Raw genomic sequence first — 22,321 nt, 5'->3', positions numbered from 1 at the left:
CTATTTTTTATTAATAATTTTTTTATTTCGATAGACTAATTTACAGACAACTAAAGTCGACGATAAGGTGTATTACGAAATTCATCCCACTCTATTTCAAGATACGATTTATTTCAAAATGCATTTCTAACAATAAACCCAACTAGGCACGCAGTACCTTAACTTTCAAACAAACAGAATTCCTACAATCATATTACCAATTTAGCGGCTAAAACAACAACGAAATTAAAACTTCACCTCAAAACCTAAAGATCAGACAAAAAGATGAAAACCATTATCGAGTTTGAAATTGAAAATTATCATCCAATATCGTACAACCTTTAACTTTTCAAATGCAAATTGAGTTCCCCTTAAGTTGTTAAGCACCGAAGTTAGGGGCTTCCTTTAGGTACCTTATTTGATGGGTATTATTAATTAAATTAGGGGTTCTAATTCAAGATAGTCGATATGTCCGTCCCTAGTGGCAATACAGAAACTATTTACTTTCAGGAGTTGATAACAAGTTTAAGACGTGTTTGTTATCATCGCTGCCATCTCCTTTATGTATATCCATTCCATATGATTACATGGACGTTTATACTAAAGTCTTAACTCCCATTTCAATCAGTACTTTATTTTGAGATAAGGTTGCATACGAATTAGCTAGTTGAAATGGCTATAGACCAGTCACATTTTGTATAACTGATGACTGTAAATGTGTAATTAAGTTCAGTAAGCTAAGCAGTATACTTGAACTAAATAAAAAATCGATCTACAGCTACGCAAATAGGCAAGGAAAAATCCATAATAAAGTTATGGTAAGGAAAAATTACAATGATATTAATAACTATTATGATCGTAATCTTCATTTAATTGATACATATTTTTCTTTTACATATTTATCAAAGAAATCCAGAACGGTTTATAAAAAAAAACCAAAACAACAATTTTCACTTTCACAGTCAACCTGCGCCAATCCCATCGCTTCAATAGCATTAACCCATCACAAAAGCATACAGGGCTCACATTAAGGAGTGACCTCGCAGAATCCATTAGGGGCATTACTAGTCTGTTCATATATTTCTCCATTTGCACAGGTAGACGCTCCGTCGCCCGTTCTCGGCACGTGATGGAATTTTCGATAAACGCCGACGGCCGCAAACGGCGTTCCGATGCAAAAATTGACGTTCCTCGCGATCTCGTTTCCAAGATATTATACAGCATAGTAAATGGCAAGTAATAAGTGAAGGAATCATGGACGGCTTCCGTATATTTTATGGTGTTTTGCAAAGAAGTGACTGATATTCTTATAGTTCTACTAGTAGAGGTAATACATTTTATTGAAAATTATTCAGGGATTCATAGTGACTGTAATCACTGTATTTACCAACTTTGTATTAAACCAACTGAAGATTTTCTTTTCTAGCACAATTTTTTGCAGCAATATTAATTGTGCTCAGTAACATGTGACTACCTGCTGTACAATAGTCTTCCCTGGATTAATTACCTGAAGAAATATTGCTACTTATCAATTACACTTATAAAACCACATCCCCAAGTACAATTGTAATGTATAATGGACTTTTTCTGTGCATTTCTTTATCAACCTTTTGCAATTGCAAATATGCGAAAGCTTTGTGTACTAAACATTCATCTTACGTAAATGTCAAGCTCATCTGCTGGGTGCACCCCTAGCCACTCGCCGGCCGATGCCCGCGAGAGAATAATTAATTGTTTGAATAATAAATAGCAACTGGCACGGTAGCTTGCAGGTAAAATAATATCGAGTTTAAGATGCAGTATGTACATACCATACCTATATACTCTTAGTATCTGCCTGTTGGGTAAAAAGTAACAGGGACATTAGCAAATAAAAAAGTTTATAAATATTTAAGTTTTTAAACTGACATATACATTAGATTTATATACATAAATCATAGTAAATATCCCGTCTTAAGTTCTAATATCAGATAATTGTAGCCACGATTATAAGCATAAAAAAATATAATATTACCGAACTATATTCTACTGACTAGGTCAAAACCTGTCTCTAGAAAGGTTTTTGAACTCTACGCAAAGTTTCTATGTTCGCAAACCATTATGTCGTACAACAGTAGAAGCTAGACGGATAAAATAAATTATTCTAGTCCTAACAACGACATAAACTGGAACAGCAAATATCACGTTTCCACGAATTTGCCTGCCTGCTAAAATATATTGGAGTTTTTATGAAACCTTCACCCCTAAACTGCTGTTACCAGAATCGTTGACAACTAAATTCAATTACTGTCTCTTTTGTACAAAGGTCACATGACTAATAGTTTAAAATTCAATCGCGTTTTTATATAAAACTTTAAAAGAAAATAATCAAATTCCAACAGAATATGTAATAGATACCTAGGTACGCCAGCTCTGTAAATGTCGTTTTCCCTTTTGCAAAAATAAGTAAACGAGTAACAGTTATTTTTCAACTTTTTTATATACCTAGATTGCAATCGGCTTCGATAAAACTGCGATCAACCACGAGAGGGACAAGTAGCAGCATCCTCTCTAAAGCATTGGTGATCATTATGTACACCTTCGCTCTACCTGCCAAGAATGGGGATGAATACAAACCCAATCCATTCACAGAAGACAGTCTATCTATATTTAAAACTAAAAACGTAAATGTGTATTGAGTAAACAAAGTAAATAGGTATCTGATCTACACCAGGAACTCCAATCACACCAAATAAAAAGCCAGAGATTAATAAAACCGATGAGATACTCCTTCAATTTTCCAATTCACCTCACTATCAATCATACGTAGATAGCTAATGGAACAGTCAACGCGTATATTACGACAATAAATAAACGCTGATATATTACTGAACATTATTGTTTAAATAAATCATTTGCAGATTTTGGGTCAACCTTTGTTTACTCGCTAATATTTACCCTACACAGTTTTTTCTAGTAAATACTGTGTCATTTTTTTCTCTATAATATTGTATTGGGTTGTTTAAAATTGTATTAATCAAATCAACGCCATTTAGGCTTGTAGAGAATTGAGTCTATAAATAATGACTTTTTGTGGGGAGAAAATCATTCAATAACTTCTCCCGCTTTGAGTGAGGCGAGGGGGAGTATCAGACTCTGACTAAAAACCACCCCGTTCCTACTCCTGCTTTTCGAGCCGGAGTCCCGGTAAACCTGTTAGATAGTCTGCAGCCCTGGATCAGGCATCAGCCCTGCTAGGCCCCATCTGTAGTAGTCTGATGGCTCTTTGAAGCGCGCGCGGAACGCGACGCACCGTACGCACGGGATAAAGAATGAGAAGACGTTTCGATAACATAATCTATTTCATTACAAAATGATTCGTAAAGTATCTATGTAATAAATTACATTATTTTGAACAGGTAACCATGTAATGCCAAAATATGCAATTAATATTTAAAAGGTCCCCAAAAATAATAGATTTTCTGTGTTCTAATACCTATAATGTAAACTTTTCAAAATTAACTACGAATGAATCTCCAAAAAAAAAACAAATGATTAATTACAAAATAGTTGAAAGACTATTTTATTATTAAAAGTATTAGATTAACTTTCTTAATGGAAAACTGACGTTAAATTATATTTAAAAAAGTTAACTTTAAGAAGATTTAAGTTCTCTCAAATCACGTTTCTAAGAAACAAGAATATCTTACTCGATGTTTAAAAAATAAGAATTGAATCTTTCTCTAAAAAGATTTTGAAAACATGAGTCTCCCATTTAAAAATGAACTGAACAGAATAAAGGATTAGTTCAAAATCTATTTATTTCAAAATGAAATGAAACTTTATTACAATACTATTAAAAAACGTTTTACGATACATTACATAATTGATTGAAGTATTTATAAGTACATGTACTCCTTGCCCTAATCTTAATTATTACACTAATATTATACATTATTATAATAGGCCAGCAACGGATCCGTGACTCCTCTGGTGTTGAGGGTCCGTCCATGTGCGGCGCTGATCGCTTACCATCAGGTGACCTGTATACTTGGTTGCTCCCTATTCCATAAAATTTGTGTATTTTTTGTCTGGTTTTTTGGATGTTTGTCCATCAATCACGCTAAAGCTACTAGCCGCTTTTAATGAAATTTGGTATTTACACAGAGTATGAGCTAAGTTAGGTAACGTAAGACTTTTATCCCACAGAAATGCGGACGAAGCCGCTAGCAGAAGCTAAAACTCATATTTTTGTTAAAAAAGGGATATATAACCAAAAGTATGAGTAACTTATTACAATAATATCTACTTATAACTTGGCCCAACACAAAGAAAACTTCTGACCAAAATCTAATTCTTCTACCAAAAAGAAATTCATTGAACACGAAAACTTTACGCAACACATTGAATCAATGAACGTAAGATACATCCTACAAAGCATTTACAACACAGAACTTATCCAACATTTTATACATAAGTACTATCTAAACTCACGTAAAAAGCAAGAAATTGAATAGCCACGATAGTCAAGTATTATGGCCGGCTTTGTGGGTAAATATAAAAGCAATGTTAAATGTCAGATTCACACGTAACCGTAGCCGAGTGAACGGGCTAGGTATATTATATTCATGAGTGGACCGGAATGTCCAATGTCCATACTTACTTATACTTTGATATTGCGAGATTTCCTCCACATTCCGGCAAGTTCCACAACTGTAATGTTCATGTTTATTTTAGAGGTTTTAGAAGAATATATTTTTGGAACGTCGTTGTAAATGGTAGTAGAGGACTGTTTATATTCAATGTTCTGTTAAAAGAGATATCTTAGGAATGTAAGCCTTCTTCATATTTGGTTTTATTTTCTTTATAGTCGGCTGAGTTCGAAAATGTGGATCTGTACCCTTTTTTAAGGGAGGAAATCATTCAATATTACTACTCCCGTCTTGGGCAACGCGAGTGTCAGACTCTTGCTGACTAAAAACTACCACTTTCCTACTCCTGCTTTTTAAACCGGAGCACTGGAAAACCCGCTAGGTAGAACCAGCTCAAAAGGAGAGCGTGTTCGGCGCTTTGATTGGTTGGTTTATTCGAGTCAACCAATCAGAGCGCCGATCGCGCTCTTGTTTCTATTACTTTAAACGTAAAGCAAACTCATAGTAAGACTACTGTTTACAGGTACTTATCTGTTTCTTTGACAAATATTAAATAAGTACTTAATTATCAAATTTATTTGACTTGTATTTATGTTGCCAAACCCTGTTTCTGTTATTTAATGAGTTTTCACGTTTGTCTCACTAGAATACCGTAAGGTTTCTGGACTAATTGAATATCAATTCATTAATAAATATTTTGATTACACACTCTAATTGCCACCGTAATTATTATTTTATTAGGTCACTTGTAATCAATGTCAAAACTGGTTATTCTATTAATAGAAAATATATTGTGTTTCTTAATTGCCTACTAATATATACATATTTCTTTTTTATATGACGAGAGAAATATTTATAAGGCACCTAGTTATTGAAGGAAAACGAAGATTTAAAACATAAGACCAAAATTAACCGAAGTTTGGTCTTGAAATTCTCATTAGGTCGAGTGGTCGCAATGCGACTGCCGAACAAGGGGTCTCGTATTCGATTCTCGGGCAAAAGTATTACTGTTCGGATTTTCGAAAATTTCTCGGTAGTAGCACGGAGTCTGGAATTGTCCAGGATATGGCAATAGGCTGCACCGATTTAGGGACTTTAATACAAAATGGTGAAAAGTGGTCCAGATTGTATAGCGGCATTACGTACCGTAATATGGCCTGATAAAAAAATGTTTGAGGCGGTACGAAGTTTGGCTGGTCAGCTAGTCTATCTATATACAGAAAAACTAATTTATTTTTAAGTTTATATAGAACAAAAAGTCAAGGATCTCTTAAAAAATACATAGTTACGTACCAAAAATCTGATAAGTTATAACAAGCATATTGCCCAATGCCTACAGCTACCCTTTTCCAAAAATAAATATTGAGAGAATTTTTTCGTATATTTCCGCTTCATCAACATTTGCTGTACAAGACGGCAATACTAAACGTTACCGTTCTTCAAAATATAGCACAACAGTACTTACAGTTAGACCTACCAGTACACATGTTTCTTTTATTATAGACCAAGAACTATTGTTGCGTAAAAAGGCCAAAATCAAAGAATTTGTGAGTAGAGAAATAACTAGGCACCTATTTTATGTGGAACTAAGGCCTGGAAAATTGTTAGTGTAATAATATAGATTCTTTATAAATATAAAGTATTTTATAACTTATACGTATATGTAGGTAAGTATTATATACTAGTGTAGAACGAATAGCTTTATAACAATTTTTTAACGCTGATAAGTCTGCGTTTGGCCACCAACCCGCTTACTGCCTTACACTTTTAACAACGTCTCTTCTCTCTTCTACACAGCAGTTACATTCCGACTAGATGTTTTTTTTAAGAGGGGAAAACCATCCAATGACTTCTCCCTCCGTGGGCGAGGTGAAAAGGAGTGTCAGACTCTTACTGAATAAAAACCACCCCGTTCCTACTCCTGGCTTTTGAGCCGGTAGGTAGAAACCCACTAAGTAGTCCGGAGCTCCGTAGAATGATAGCTACGTAGGTATATCAACATAGCCAAAAATAAGCGAAAAAGTTTACCTAAATAGTTTATTATTAACACAACTTTGATTCCATGTAACTGTAGTTATAGTCATATACATAATTAGTTACCTATATACCTACATAGTTAATTTTAGTAACAGAACTAGTGACATCGCTGCCTCGAGGTTATTAATGTTTCAAAATTACTCCATCATTGCCCTTCTATTAATCGTAATTTATGAATCAATTTATTATGTTACTTCTATCATGTATGGGTAGGCCATTAGAATGTTATATTTCACTGGCCAGAAATTAATCGGAAGACTTTTTGGCCTTTCTCCTGCTAAATTACAAATGATTTGTTTTATGGAGCGATCAGCGCCGCCCATGGACACCCACAACACCAGAGGAGTCACACGTGCATTGCAGGCGTTTTAGAGAGGACGTCAACGGAAGCTCATTCCGCAGTTTATATAATCTAATCTGAATTTACCTAAGTAATCATCAATAGGTAGATATAAAGATCTATAACAAAATTTCTATCATATGTCGCTACTACAGGGTTTATTCGAATTTATCTAGAATCCAAGCTACCGTACCTATCCAGCTTATCTAAGTTATGCAAAAAACGCTAAAAGGAAAGTCGAAATGCAAAAATTGTTCATTTCTCGTTTACGAAGCTGCCGTAGTGCTCGGCGAAATGTCTTCTGATTTCCGAATGAAATTCCAGTCGGTAAAGTGTCTCGCGTCAACCGGCAACACCCAGAATTTTATATTATTCAATCTTACATTCGCAGCTTCGTTTGAAGTACCTAGCGATGTGGCCCAACAGAAACGTCGCGTCGTTTCCTCAAAAATTCGACTTTACTCATCCACTCATTTTTCTATCTCAATTTATCTTATTTGGCTTCTTTTTCATTTGAATTTTTCTCAATTTGAATATCGAGAGTTCGGAATTAGCGGTTCATCGATTCCGCGAAGACTTTATTTATACGACGAATTTTTGCTTTCTTTGATCACTTGAGCAGCTATTTACGTATCTATTAATAATTTCATTGTTTTACTACCTATTAGATGTACCACTATGACACCATATGAATGCCACATAGCTGTTTTCATACCTTTCAGCATATTACAGAGGGATCTAAATAGTAGGGCTACATATTTATGTCAACCAAACCACCAAACGAATTTAGATAAGTGGGCTCTACAAACTCTCCGTTTACTCGTTATTTAACTAGAAAGCAAAATATAAAATAATGATAACAAACAAGCTTAAAACGCAGAAAATATTACAAAAGAAAGTTTGGAAAACTTTGTAATTAAGACTGTTAAACCCATTTAGAAATTACGACCCCAATGTAATGCAATAATCGAAGGATTAACCACGAAATTATCTAAATTCTACTCACACATTAAGGCTTAAGTAAATATCGAGTAATTTGGTTCGGGATTTCTTGCAACAGTTTTAGTTTAAATGAAAATCTTTGGACCATAAATATCGTATTATATATCGTATTTAAAATAAGATGATAATATACGGCAACCATTTCGAAATCAAAGTCTAAAAAATTATTAAGATGACCCGATTCAGCCATTCATAGGCACCCAATGATGAGATTATATATTCAGGACAATCCTAAGACACCCCCTTGTCTTTAATACAAGCCTAGTAGCTATATAGTACCTCTTGGGCTTTCGGATCGGAGGTATATTATTCGTCTACGGATTTCTAAGCCCCCAATCTCAAAACTCGGTTACAATACTTACAATCAAGGAACTACTAGTGTAGCTCCATATTAAGACTCTAGAGAAACATTAATTCCATTTTTTTATCGAACACGGCGTAAACCGTAAACGTATCACCTGATGGTAAGCAATCGCCGTCGCCCATGCACACTTGAAACACGGGGATTGGGAAGATTGGGTAGGAGGGAATTAGGCCTCCGGTAACCTCGCTCACACAACGAAACACAACGCAAGCGTTGTTTCACGTCGGTTTTCTGTGAGGCCGTTTACTACGCACCTAACTTCTTGGTGAGTGTATAGAACATAGTAATTTTCTCTCACCCTTCGGAATAAAAACCAAACCTCGCAACTTAACAAGCTCATCGAAACTTTCTCTGAGTGAAAATCTTTTTCGTCTAACACGTCGTAATTTTGGAGGACAGAGGCCTCGTTGTTTTTCTATTAACCTAGCCCTTTCCATTATAAGTCGTGTAACTTAGTTTTGAACGAGCGCCCTGGGCACGGCTTAAAAGTAGGGATGGCAAGTTTTAAAAGATAAGTTCATTTTAGGGTTGGTCAGTAACCCGAATGAAAGTTGTTCAGGGTTGCTGGTGCTAATTTGTAGGTCTTTAAGCCGGTATTTATGTCACGTGACAAGGCTACTGGATTATTACCCGACTGCCAAGGAAGGGTTATGTTTTTCGCGCGTATCTTGTATGTATGAGCCTAATATTCTTTATTACCTCATTTCTTCGAAACGGCTTGATGGATTTCGACAATCAGGGCATCGTTGGATTCGTCTTAATTACCCAAGTGTTCTTAGATATGTGACGTAAAACAAAAACCAACATGGCGGCCGTGAGGCGCCCTAGATAGAAGTAAAAAAAAAATTTTTTTTATTTGCTACAATATGGGTATCAAATTAAAGAGCTCATCATGAGGATTCCAAAATGGTATATCACTGACATATAAATACTATGTGCAATTAGGTTCTTTATTATCCAAACTAAATACTCGTATAGGTACTACGCGACGCGATTGACTAGCGGTTTCTGAACTGTCGTTTCGTGACGCGGGTGAAATCTTGAGAAACACATAGCCGTATTTTAACTAACTAAAAAGTGTTAAATAAAAATAAATAAATTAAAAAAATTAAAAAACCCGACTGCATAAAAAACACTTTAAATAAAAATAATAATCTTATGCGAAACATAATTGAGTGTAACAGTCGGGACCCATTAAATAAACTAGACTAAAATCATTCAATATGGGTCCCGACTGTTGCACTCAATTATGTTTCGCATAAGATTATTATTTTTATTTAAAGTGTTTTTTATGCAGTCGGGTTTTTTAATTTTTTTAATTTATTTATTTTTATTTGATTAAATTTGTTAGATATTTTAATCAAGTTACATTGAGCGGATATCCTTGTCAATCTGAATTCTGCAGCAAGACGTAGCAATACGTAGTTAAATCATATTTATTTAAGGAACACTGCTTCTATATTTTCTTCAAATGAATATTGATTTCACAGTCACAAAAGAAGACTTAAGTTAAAGCAAACATTTCTAATGATTGAAATCCGAATATTTTTCCGAAGTGAGTAATATAAAACCGCGCCAAACGATATCCTTTTGCGTCGATTCTTTTTTTTTGCAGACCATCAAAAAAATATCAAGTTTTGACAGCCCTACAAACTAATCCATTTAACTTTGGCTTACTTTTTTTTCTTATTTATGTATTGCGTGAACGAGATTAAAGGATGTCCGTTCAGGTCAAAGTTTTACTTATTTACATGAAATCCCTTCAACAAAAGGATTACGGAAACACGATGTATTTTTTTTTTTGGTCCTTTTTAATAATTTTCCAACATATTTTTCTTGGTCCTGTCAATGAAATTTGACTGGACCTCATTTCGCGATGAAATAGGAAGGACCCTTCTTCATGCGTGACAGCGTAACTTGAGATTGAATTTGTTTTTCATTATTTGCTGGTGGTTGTCGCTATTTTCTGCTGGGTTATGGGAGCCTGGTACATAAAAAGCAATCGTATTTTATAGAGTATATGACATTTTATTCAGTACATAACTAAGTATCGCTAAAAACTAAATCTCCGTTTCGGCCTTGGACTAATATAAAACCATTGATAGATAATATTGTAAACATAAAAATGAATATGAAAACTGAATATTCCTTATAAAGACTGCAAGAAAATACATATCATCTACGAGTCCAATTTCATTCGATGAGTTGGAAAAATTTGCCAGCTCCCCATAAATCATGGGAAGTCACGTAGATTGAAAGATGCAGCGAACCCCATAATATCAGCCGACCCCTAAATTGCCACACCGGGAGGAGTTACTAGCGGACCATCCACGGTATTGGGTTGCATAACTTGTCATCAATCAGTTTTCACATAGAACTTTAATAGTCCCGCAATAAGAATTAGAATTGTATGTATAGAAAGAATTAGAATTGTATGTATAGAAAGAATAAGAATATATCCCATATACATAATATGTCATAGCAATTAAGTTCTTTTTTATGTTTTCTTTTTTTATGTTTTTCTTCATTTTATTTCAATTTTATTTTTATAATTCTATGTTTTGTGTGTGTTAATGTAATTGGTTTCTTAAACCGTGTTAACATATAAATAATAAATAAATAAATAATTAAGTACTACAAAATTCCACATCTAGAATCTTACTTCTTTGCACCTAACAAAATCGAGGCTTCATGCTTCGTAGTCCAAAAAGATTAATTATTTTAGGTAGGTATAGGGTTTATACAAAATGTACAATTTCATTGACAAAATGGAATGACAAAGCACGGTGAAAATTAAATTTGTGAGCTCGTTGCCTTAATTAATGGACAACGGGGGCTTTAAAGCTTAGCCTATGAATAGATATAGTGCTACTGATAAATCTCGCCAGTGCACGCTCACGGGCCGAGGAGAATTGAATCCAGATTAGAAGGTGGAAGAAAAATTAGGTTAATTTAAAACAAACAATGGAAAAAACAGGCAAATAATTTTAATTTCGGAAGGCCATGTTGCTTATTTTAAGTGATTAGATTTGTAGAACTGGTTTGTTTGTTTTTTAAAAAGTTTTTTTTTTAGAAAAAACTTTACAGCACCTACTAAACTTTCAATAGAGTTATCCGCTGACCAAAAAACTGTTGATTTAAAATGGTATTCATCATTAACAAAATTTGCTATACTATTGCTTATTGCAACACTACCGCTAGTTTATAAGTGGACAGTTGCAGATTATACCGTATGCCGTCATCTACCTGAGTACCTAAGTACTCAACTATTACGCATAGACTTATATATACTTAAATATAAATTCTGACGCCAATAAAGCCCATAAGTAGTTGTTGTAGTCGCATTATTAGATTATGAACCAGGTAAGGCTTCACACGTCGTTCAAGTTCGCACTACTTATTTAGAACATTAAGTAGGTAGATAGGTATATCTATTTATTATAAAAAAGGTGTAACCGGCTATAAACTGCACCTAGGTAAGTACATGTGTCCCGAACCGGAGCTGCGGATAACATAACAGGTTACCGGGACTCCGGCTCAAAGCAGAAGGAACAGGGTGCTTTTTAGTCAGTAAGAGTCAGACCCAAGGAGGAGAAGTCAGGATGATTTTCGCCCCTCAAAAAAAAAACTGAAAGTTAAGTACATACATTGCATAATGTTCCTAACTACCAATAAATATATTTATTTAGAAGTGAATAAATGCAAAAATCATTAGGTTCATGAATTAAGCAATAACCAAAAGTACCCATGTAAATATAATCTGACTTAGCCAGTCTCAACTTGCTGCCCATCCTCAATGACTCCTCTGAACCAAAGGGTTCAGAAGTTAAGATACACGAACCTTTGTTCGAACCTCACGCTACCCTCAAGCGATGCTATTTGTTGATAGTTGTATTTGTAGCCACAGTGTGCTAAATTAGGAATGGTCATGACCGAAATAAAAAAGGGTTCCACAACAAAAACGGATCAGCTAATCAACAAGGATCTCCTAAGGGACAAAAATAGATTTAGAACATCTAATTTTAACCGCCCAAGGTCAATTAGGTAGATGACTATTTTTTATTTTAATGTCCGTCTTGTAGATTATTTTAAAATATTACACACGTATTTTTTATTTTCTTACGAAAACAAATACTTTCGAAAATATATCGATTTGAAATATCGCGTGACGTCACTTTTAGGTACAATAATTAATACGTAGAAATGACGTATTTGCACCCACTGCTAAACTTTGATTCATTTTATCTAAGTATAATTATCTTATATGACTAAATATTAAATAGGTGTCTATACCTAATGCGCCGTAACAAGGTGCGGCTGACAGATTCAGTAACGTTTCGTATCACTCTTGAAAGTTGCTGCGATTTAAAAATTACGCCTTAATATTTTAGCTGTATCACATTCGTATTATGTTAAATCCAAATAAATTAAAACCAACCGGAATGTTCTAGTATTTAATTAAAATCTAATGAAATGAAAAATAAAGTAAAGTGTTATGCGTATATCGTAAAGACATAGTCGTGTTTAGTGATGGGATGTACGGCTACGATGGATAGGTAGTCGATGTTTTTTTAGAATAAAAAACGAAAATCGTGCGTCGTTCAATTATCATTCTTAAAAAACCTTTAATTATGTGGGTAAATCTACTGTAGACGCTCTCTCTGCCCAAACCACAGTGACATTATCTGAGCAGAAATATGTAGTAGGCATTTTTCTAGACATTTCCGGCGCCATTGATAATGCGTGGTGGTACTTAATCTAACATATACAAACTAATATACCCTTGTTTTCTTCACGGTTCTGTAAAACTGAAACTCTGAAACACCTCAGGGCTCGGTCATAAAATATTTATTTTGACAAGTATATACACGTAGTTAGACTGCACAACTAAATAACACACACATTTAATAAAAAAATTAAAGAGAATTAAATGTATGCTGCGGGTATCGATAGCGATAAAAAAAGATTTTTCTAATGTCCATCCCTAAAGAGAGACGTCAACGTCATACTGGCATCTGTTAGCCGCACCTTGTTACAGCGCATAAGGTATAATATTTTTTCATTACCTAACTGACGGACTAAATACATTTTTAATTTTCATACCCTATCATCATCCCTATTACCTAGAATCAACACCGTAACAAAGTAAATCCTCTTTAGTAAGAGAAGGCACCTCATACATACATACGAAGTACATGTACATGTGAGCTTGTGAATTTCAATGTGTAATTCACTTAGCGTCGAGGCTCCCCGCTACTCAGTTCACTTACTTACACTACCTACTTACCAATCTAACCTACTACTTACCTACTTAATTCGTGCTGATTACGCTGTTACAGTACCATTATTTTACAGGATTTTATTTAAGAGAATCGCTACCGTTACTAGCAATTCGGTTGCCAGATCCGGACTGATCATTTCCTGGAAATTTCTAGGGCCAAAAACGGGATCTGAGTTTTGGTGTCTCATCTCAGACTAAACGGTAAAAATAGGAATTAATTAGGTACCTAGAACTCACCCTTTTCGCCCCTGAACTGTCAAATCACGCAGCTTGATTGACGAGCACGTTACAACGTTTGTTTGACTTTTGCAACCTTACTACAATATATTATTTTACTTACTATTTTTGTGAAAAAATCTAGTATTTTTTCATTCTGGGACAGTAAAGTGAACTTACTGGACACGGAACAGCACACAACATTCCGGGACAGTCCCGGAAATCCCGGCTATCTGGCAACCCTACTAGCAACTACCGCGCGGTTTTTCCCGGTTCACCGCTAGATCGCCTTTCTCGATAATGGAAGATTTTTGGAAATCGAAGCAGTAGTTCCTTGTATTAACACGTTTATGCAAACCAACTTGCAGCCCTACATTATTATTAAAAATATTACACAACTTCTGTACCTGAAACCTCTCTAAAATGCTAGAATCTATCTATCCATGTGGTTTGTATGTGATTATTTATTTATCTATGTTATTTTAATTTTTGAGAAACGAATACTTATGTCTAATCAGTAGATACATTTTCATTACTTTTTTAATAATTAATTAATTATAAAGCAATTTTAATTTAAATTCCAATCCAACTTGATCATTGTACAAGCTTGAATCGTTGTTAGCAGTTACTAAAGACAAATAAAACTTAATAAATAATTAATTTCATCCCAGTCGCTTGAACTTACAACGTAAAATATAGTAAAGTAATCAGTAATTTATTTTTATTTTTACCAATAACTCAATCGTATGACGTCGATGACTCAATCAGTATTTGTGATTGGTTCCGGATTCCCGACGGTGTGACCAGTATTCTCAAACGTGCGCGCACTAAAACTTAGAAAACTTAATACAACATAAATAAAATACAAATATTTTATAATTATATACGTTGCTATTTCCATTTGTAATAAACTCTATTCAAGTCTACAACAATAAATCGATATAACTTTTTACTACTAGCAACACAATAATCGACTAAAACTATATTTACATAACGTCACAGCGTCACCTCACTGGTTTTTATTATGTGAAGTCGTTTTTTCTCTTCTCTTGTCTTGTCGGCAATCAGTGGAAGCGTAGTATTAGAATTTTTGATAAATATTAAATTGACTGATATTTAGCGGTAATCAAGATGAAGAAAGTAATATTTGTATGTTTGTTATCACTGTCGGTGTGTCTCAGCGCTCCTAACCAGACTCAGGGTAAGTAGAACTAATTATAATTTGAGAATAACTAAGTGTTTCATAAGAATTTTCTCACGTTAAGATGCGTAGTTTTGATTGTTGAAGTATGTTTTATGTGGAATGGTGTATATTAGTCAGAATATTGCGGCAAACAGTTATTATCGATTTTTCCATGTTGAAATATCCACGTAGTTTGTCAAGGTCAAGGAAGTATTTTGCTGTTTTCCTATAAACCAGTTGCTTGCTGAGATTTTTTATGACGCGGCAATGTTGCTGTATTGCAGCACATCATAATTATTTTAATGTAAAACCTACGTAGAAAGGCCATAATTAATAGCATTCATGATAGCACAGCATTTAAAATAGTACTAAGTACCTGTTCTTAATGTGAGATCCAGTTATACAAGCTTAGGAATGACGATTGCACAATTATTTGTTAGTGTATTAACTATTAACTAATAAAGTTATCAGTAGATGTGTAAGTATGTTTAACTTGCAGATCTTTTACTAGTGTTGTTGTTAAATCAATATTCTTATAAGATTCTAACTAATTGACAATGTACCTATATAAAATAATCTCTCATTGTGTGATAATAAGATATTTCTTGATATCCTTTGTTTTAAACATAATTTACATGTGGCAATCACAGATTCACATTACATTTGGATATTCCATGTGACTGATGGAAAAAATTGTTCTGGAATTCTTATTTTTCACAACATTCTATTTTGAACTCATGTAATAAGCAAATAGATTTGTTACAATAAACAATATCTTCTTAGTTTGTTATTTACCTACATATTTGAGTGGGATTTTAGCGATCAAAAGAGTTACTGGTGAAAAATGTTTCATACATTACGCTGAATACTCTATTTACGGACTAGAGACATATTTCTCAACCAAGCCTAATACATGTTGCCATAAAAACTGTAATACAAGTAAACCATTAACATATTTTTTGATTGCACAACATCGCATAAAGTAATGTAGAAACATACAAAAACTATAACAATTTAGCAATGTAGGAAATAAAATTTCAATACATAGACATGCAATAGCCCTACTTTGATTAAAAGTGTAATTGTGATCAACTTTATTATGAAAACAAACATGTTTTTGTTTACTTTAAACTCGTAATATTATACAAAAGAGTATTGTTGCTTTAGATAACACAGAACAGATGTTTTATTGACATGTGTAGTCGGTATAACCTCCCTATCATTATGAAACAGTCATCAACCTTTGGCCACCTTGAGGCCAATTATTCAATAACCATACATTAACATGTATTGGTATGAGAATTTGAATAATAAAACTACTTTTGGGAAACATTCAACTGGAATGTCGCAAGCTATTTCCTAACCAAATGTTAATTTGACATAGGGCAATGATGTTCTCCGCATTTATTAAAACTGTACACATACATCAAAAGCCTTACCTCAAATATCTTTTTTATTTTTCATTGAAAAACTACCTATGTAGGTTTGTATCCGATGAATAGCGACTCTGTTAGGTTCTACAATATATTCTATTATTGTAAAACCCGCATTATGCTAATGCTTCCTGTATAAACAGTGTTTGTATTGTTTACATTACATTAGAAACAGTACTAGTTTGTACTACAGTACTGTAGTATTACAATTAATTGTCTCAATACAATTATTTTTCATGTCCAAGGTTAGAACTTAGTCCTACTGCACAAGCCATGTATTTCTGAAGTACCTAACTCATTAAAATTTATTGATTCTATGGTTGATACTATTATCCTTCCTTACAATACCTAATTATATAATACAAGGGGAAATCCCTGATTTATAGGTACTTAAAATACATGCCATTGTTATTTTTAAACTGGTGACCTCCCAACAGGAAAAATTATCTTAAAATCAATTTATTTTTGCTATGGCAACATACCATTAAGTACTGTTATCTTATTTCATGTAACTCTAGAAAAATGTTCTATGATAATTATGTTTGTAGATCAAAACTAAGGAAATGAAAGTTGTTGTTTCAAAAGTGCCATTAACGCATTGTATGTCAGAACACAGATCTATGTGAGACACAATGTGTTTTCTATTGTGTCTCATATTGTATTTATATTACTGGCAGACAAGAAAGAGGTTAAGGATACTGTTTAATTTAAATAAAAGATTTAAAAATGTAAATTATTACATTAGTATGTACAGAACACTTTTTTGAGGGGAAATGATTTTCCCTCCCTCAAAAAGTGTTTCAATAAGTCATTGGATGATCCCAATGACTTCTCCCGCCTTGAGCGAGGTGAGAGGGAGTGTCAAACTCTTACTGACTAAAAACCACCCCATTCCTATTCTTGCTTTTCGAGCCAGAGCCTCGGTAAACCTAGTAGGTAAGTCCGCAGCTCTGGAATAAACACTATTTTACTATAATAACATATTAACTTTGACAGTTTTCTGTGGACAATCAAAAATAGCTTTACTTAATAATTTGCAGGTGTTAAATGAATCTATAACAATAGGAATTTTTAGGAATATTCATGGCTCTATTAAATGTTTAAGTATAGACTGACATTTCTATATTTTATCTGATAAGGTCTATTTTGCATATAGAATAGTTGTCTACGCTGTTTGACATTTAGTTTTCGTTTATAATTTTAATGTTTTTATTCATCTTATTTTCGATAAAATAGGCTCACTGTAGCTTATTATGATATAGATTACATGTTATCTATAGAATCTAAGTATCAGTTTTTATAATCTCGCCCACAGTTGTCATCTGATCAACAATTTTGATAAAAAACATGATCAAACTAGATTTTCTTCTAATTTCAACCGTGATTCTGTTCGTGCGAATTTCATTGCTACGTTTTAGAGTCGTGGTTAACCAATGCCTACACTTGAACACAACAGTGTGCTGGTATTTTTGTATCGAAATTCTAGGACACTGCCTAGCCGAGTAAGCTGTAAAAATATATCCATAACAAAGGAACAAACAGTGTTATTGTTCACTCACCAGCAACCTATTTACCACGTCAATAACGGTAACACTCGTCACTTGAGCCAATTTGAACCTAATTACGTCTCAAAAAAGACTTTTATGACCTGGATCCGTGATTTGAATCAATTAATCGAATTATAGTAATGTAGCCATATTTATTTGAACGTAGTACTAAAATATCAGGTGTTCCTAAAAAGCTGTAGGTATGTCTAAACAACAAAAACTATGGAATGAGCAGGTTTTTTTCTGCTCAAGGTTACTCAACTCATTTTATGTATTAGATATTGTTACTATAAATATATTAGTTATGTGCTACGAGTTTTAAAAAAATGCTAATTTAATGTCATGATTGAGACGAGTGGTCGGAAGATAGAATTACTCATTTTAATGTAGTTAGGCATTCACACCTGTTTATCTAAAGTAGGTTCATTATAAAAATAAATTATTTACTATACGTAGGTAATATGAGGGTTTTGTTTATTTTTAGAAGCGGCTCCGGCACCCGCACCGGCGTCTCCTCCCGCAGCTCCGGCTGCTGCCGCTACAGATGCGAACGCTGCACCGAAACCCGAGCATCCTGTAGCTAAGGCGAATGAGACCGCAACCAAGCCGGCTGCTACGGTACCGGCACAGAACACTCCTCCGGCTACCAACAGTACGCAACCCGCTCCAGCGTCTAATGAGACCTCAAAAACCAATGAAACTAAACCATCTGAAAAACCCAATACGACAGACGCTAAAACCAACACGGACGCCACAGTGAAACCCACTGAGAAGGTACCAGAACCACCTAAAGACAAAACTGAAAACAAGACAGTAGTCCCTGTTGCTCCCACTAACGGTACTAACGCAGACAGCAAGGATGGAAAGAAGAATGAAACTACCACCACGCCGAAGGCTGACAATGTTAGCCCCACTGTTGCACCCACAGTCCAGACTAAAACCAGAGCGTAAGTATCTAGAATTCACATATTCTTTCACCTGTTATGTTATCGGCTTACCACGTACTGTTTTGACGAGGAACTCGACTGGTTTCAAGCCATGCTAGAGGCTCATATTCATGAGCAGCATCCCGCGAATCACGCCGTGAAACTAGTCGAGTTCCTCGTCAAAACAGTACGTGAGTAAGACGATAACATAATAATTAATTTAGTATGTCTCACGAAAGTTACAATAAAATCATATTCTTTTTGCATAGAAAGTAGATTATCGAAGTACATATTCCAGGAATACAAGTGAATGTAAACAATAATATAGATAGAGGAGGTGATATAAAACCTTGTCATCTCATATTCTTAGCTAAAGCAATGTTTTATTCACAATTCCGCGGAAACCTTATTACTGAATATTTTATTAGCACTACGTATTGGATTGCCGGACCTAGCCGTTTCATAATCGTTAATTACGCAGCATAGAGTGCTTATTATCGTGGCAAGGGAATACCGCGCAGTAGTCGCATGCGTTTTATAGATATACATTTTAGATGTTTATTAAATGAATCTATAGAATTGCAACCAGTTATTGATCTAATAGGAAAATACTAGCGTTAGACACTGAACAGGAAAATCAGACAGTGTTGCGTTTAACTGATCCGTGTCCATTACTAATTCATACAGGTATCGATTATTGCACGCTACCGACCAACTACGTAGGACATTGACGTGTTTGAGCTATCTTTAGAGTATAAAAGTGCGGCTATACGTTAGAGAGAGTATTCAATGTCTTCGCTCTGTGAAGTATTTGAATGTTTTTCCCGATATGTACCTATGACGAATGTTCTGTTTTGTACAAACAGTACCTCAAGAGCATTATTCTTTGCTTTTGCCGTTTGTTTTATTACTATTTACACTATTCAAGTGAATTCTCAAAATTAGTTGGATGCACATGTAAACACGTAAAGAAGAAATCAGTTCCGTGTTAATTGCAACGAGCACGTTTTGTGATGATAACAGTTTTTGCACGGATATGACGCACGTTTTTGCAAGCGTATTACTTTTTGTTGTAATGTGGTTTTAACCTGTTTGCTTTTATGTTTTGTTCTCAATTCACGCGTCATTCCGTTAAAATTAGCTTACATACTTTTCGGGTCAACCATTCATGTTACACTGATATAAAAATTAAGTTATTAAAGTACCAATATTATAGGAAATTGATGATAAAATAAGCTGGGGTTATCGTAATACGATAGCCATTTACGCTTGTAATGACAACACACGACTCTTATCTACCAGTTGCACGAAGATGACAATGAGACTATTCACAGGATAGTTACGTCATCGCAAATAGAATACCGTACTCTAGTCTACAATAAACAGCTAAATTACTGTGCTAAAAATAAATACAAACTTACATTGCCACTAATGGATATGGGAACTTTTTGGCGAAAAACATTGATGACACATTGGCACTGACTGTGATTTCTACACATCTGTTTCAGTTACTGATAAAAAAAAAACAAATATTTACAGAAACGCGATACATATTAAGCTTCCTAGAAGTGTGAATTGTTTTTGTACATGTTTTAATTCAAACTTGTTTATGTTTTCAGATTTGATGGGCCAAGCTTCATTGGAGGCATCATTTTGACTCTCGGTCTTCTAGCCATCGGCTTCATGGGATTCAAGTACTATAAAAACCAAACCGAAAGAAACTACCATACTCTCTAAATAATTTTAAGTTCTCACTCTATTCTAAGTGCACCAAACTATGTATAAGATTTATAATTTTATAAATTGGATATTATTTTTCCTTCTCTCAAACTTTTAATCTTTCGAGTGCACATTAGTAAAATACAGGTATATACTTATTATACATTTCCTTGTAAATTGTGTTTGTCTCAATATTTTGACGTAACTTAGCTTTTCCGAATTTATAAATTAGGGTGATGTCTCACTGGCGTCTGTCTAGCCACTAAACCTAAGCCGAACGAACGGTAGGGTATAATATACCTTGGTGGTTGGTCGTTAGGTATAATTTACGATTCGAATTATAAATTTGTTCTTATTAAATAGAGTAAGGTTTGTAACTTCTAGTAGATTGTTTGGCATTTATTTTTCTATGTTGCATGCTTCATTTTAAGTAAGCAAGTATGTATCTATAATTTTAATCCGCCAGGTTATGTACCTAGAGTTATGACATTCGTATATTATATGAAAATATGTGATTTGTACATTTGGAATCTATAAATGTTTATATACTGAATTTTAAATGATTATGAAAATACTATATGAAACCCGAAATGAGCCACTAAAGATTATCGTACTATTTCATCTTAGAGTGCAATTTAGTTGTAGTATTGATGTCCTTTTCCTTGGAACTGTGCCATGTTTCGGATTTCTATGTGGAACACTGCATTTGGTAAAAATTATACAGCTTCGTACACACTATATTTCAAAGATGTAGCTATTAAGTATATTTATTAATGTTAAGTGTTATTGTAAGGAAACGCAATGTGATGATGAAAATAAGGGTCTAAAGTAGTACCTATCTTGGTTTGGCATAATTAAGTTTACTGAATCTCTGTTGTACTCGACTAATTCAATTATCTCGTTCTCGTTACTAAGCTCGTTAGAGAATCTCAAAATTCCACTAATGACTAACTATAGAAACTTTTTTGTGCCAAACCATAACAAATTCTGTATATTTTGTTTTTTATTTGTGATTTTAACACGCTATTTGTAAACTGGGGAAAGTTGATTCCATCCTAAAGTGCTCTTAAATCTGAACTATTTATGGATAGTTATTCGAAAGGTTTACACGCCACTATGAAAATTCTGTCTATCTTACTGCTACATTCATGTCTGTCAATGGTTATGTTGAATAAATAAAGGTATACATACATACGAGATTTTATTTCATCTATTATATAAAAATAAGTCGGGTTTTCCTTCCTGACGCTATAACGCCAGAACGCACGAACCGATTTCCACGGTTTTGCATTCGTTGGAAAAGTCTTGAGCTCCGTAAGGTTTATAGCAAAGAAAATTCAAGAAAAAAAAATCATGATGGCGAAACGGAGTTCGCCAGGTTTGCTAGTTCCTTATAATTATACCACACTTCAATTCTTGCTTAGATATATATTTCTTCTTACGATACCCTGATTAACCACGCACCAGTATATATAACTTATGTGAGATCTAAATTCATTTCTGCATACATCATATAGGTACCTAATATGAGTACAGGTGGCGGCTTGTCCTTCTACGTAGAGAACTAAGAACGAGGCCTTTGTTCAACAGTAGACAATAACACACACACACACACAACGTCACGCCTTTTATCCCCGAAGGGGTAGGCAGAGGTGCACATTAC

At 34.2% G+C, this 22,321-nt stretch overlaps 1 protein-coding gene across 1 annotated transcript; it reads left to right on the top strand.

The window, feature by feature from the left end:
• The first annotated feature begins 14,866 nt into the window (after nucleotides 1–14,866).
• On the top strand, nucleotides 14,867–21,855 carry LOC118276217 (uncharacterized). The gene is made up of 3 exons (XM_035594453.2): nucleotides 14,867–15,051; nucleotides 18,498–18,960; nucleotides 20,559–21,855. Exons 1-3 carry the CDS (start codon nucleotides 14,982–14,984, stop codon nucleotides 20,674–20,676), a joined length of 651 nt encoding a protein of 216 aa, XP_035450346.2. The 5' UTR covers nucleotides 14,867–14,981; the 3' UTR covers nucleotides 20,677–21,855.
• The last annotated feature ends 466 nt before the right edge of the window (nucleotides 21,856–22,321 follow it).

This window comes from Spodoptera frugiperda, chromosome 31 (genome assembly GCF_023101765.2).
Source record: "Spodoptera frugiperda isolate SF20-4 chromosome 31, AGI-APGP_CSIRO_Sfru_2.0, whole genome shotgun sequence".
Taxonomy (NCBI): domain Eukaryota; kingdom Metazoa; phylum Arthropoda; class Insecta; order Lepidoptera; family Noctuidae; genus Spodoptera; species Spodoptera frugiperda.
Note: the sequence above shows the minus strand (reverse complement) of the source record. Positions and strands in the feature narration are given on the sequence as shown.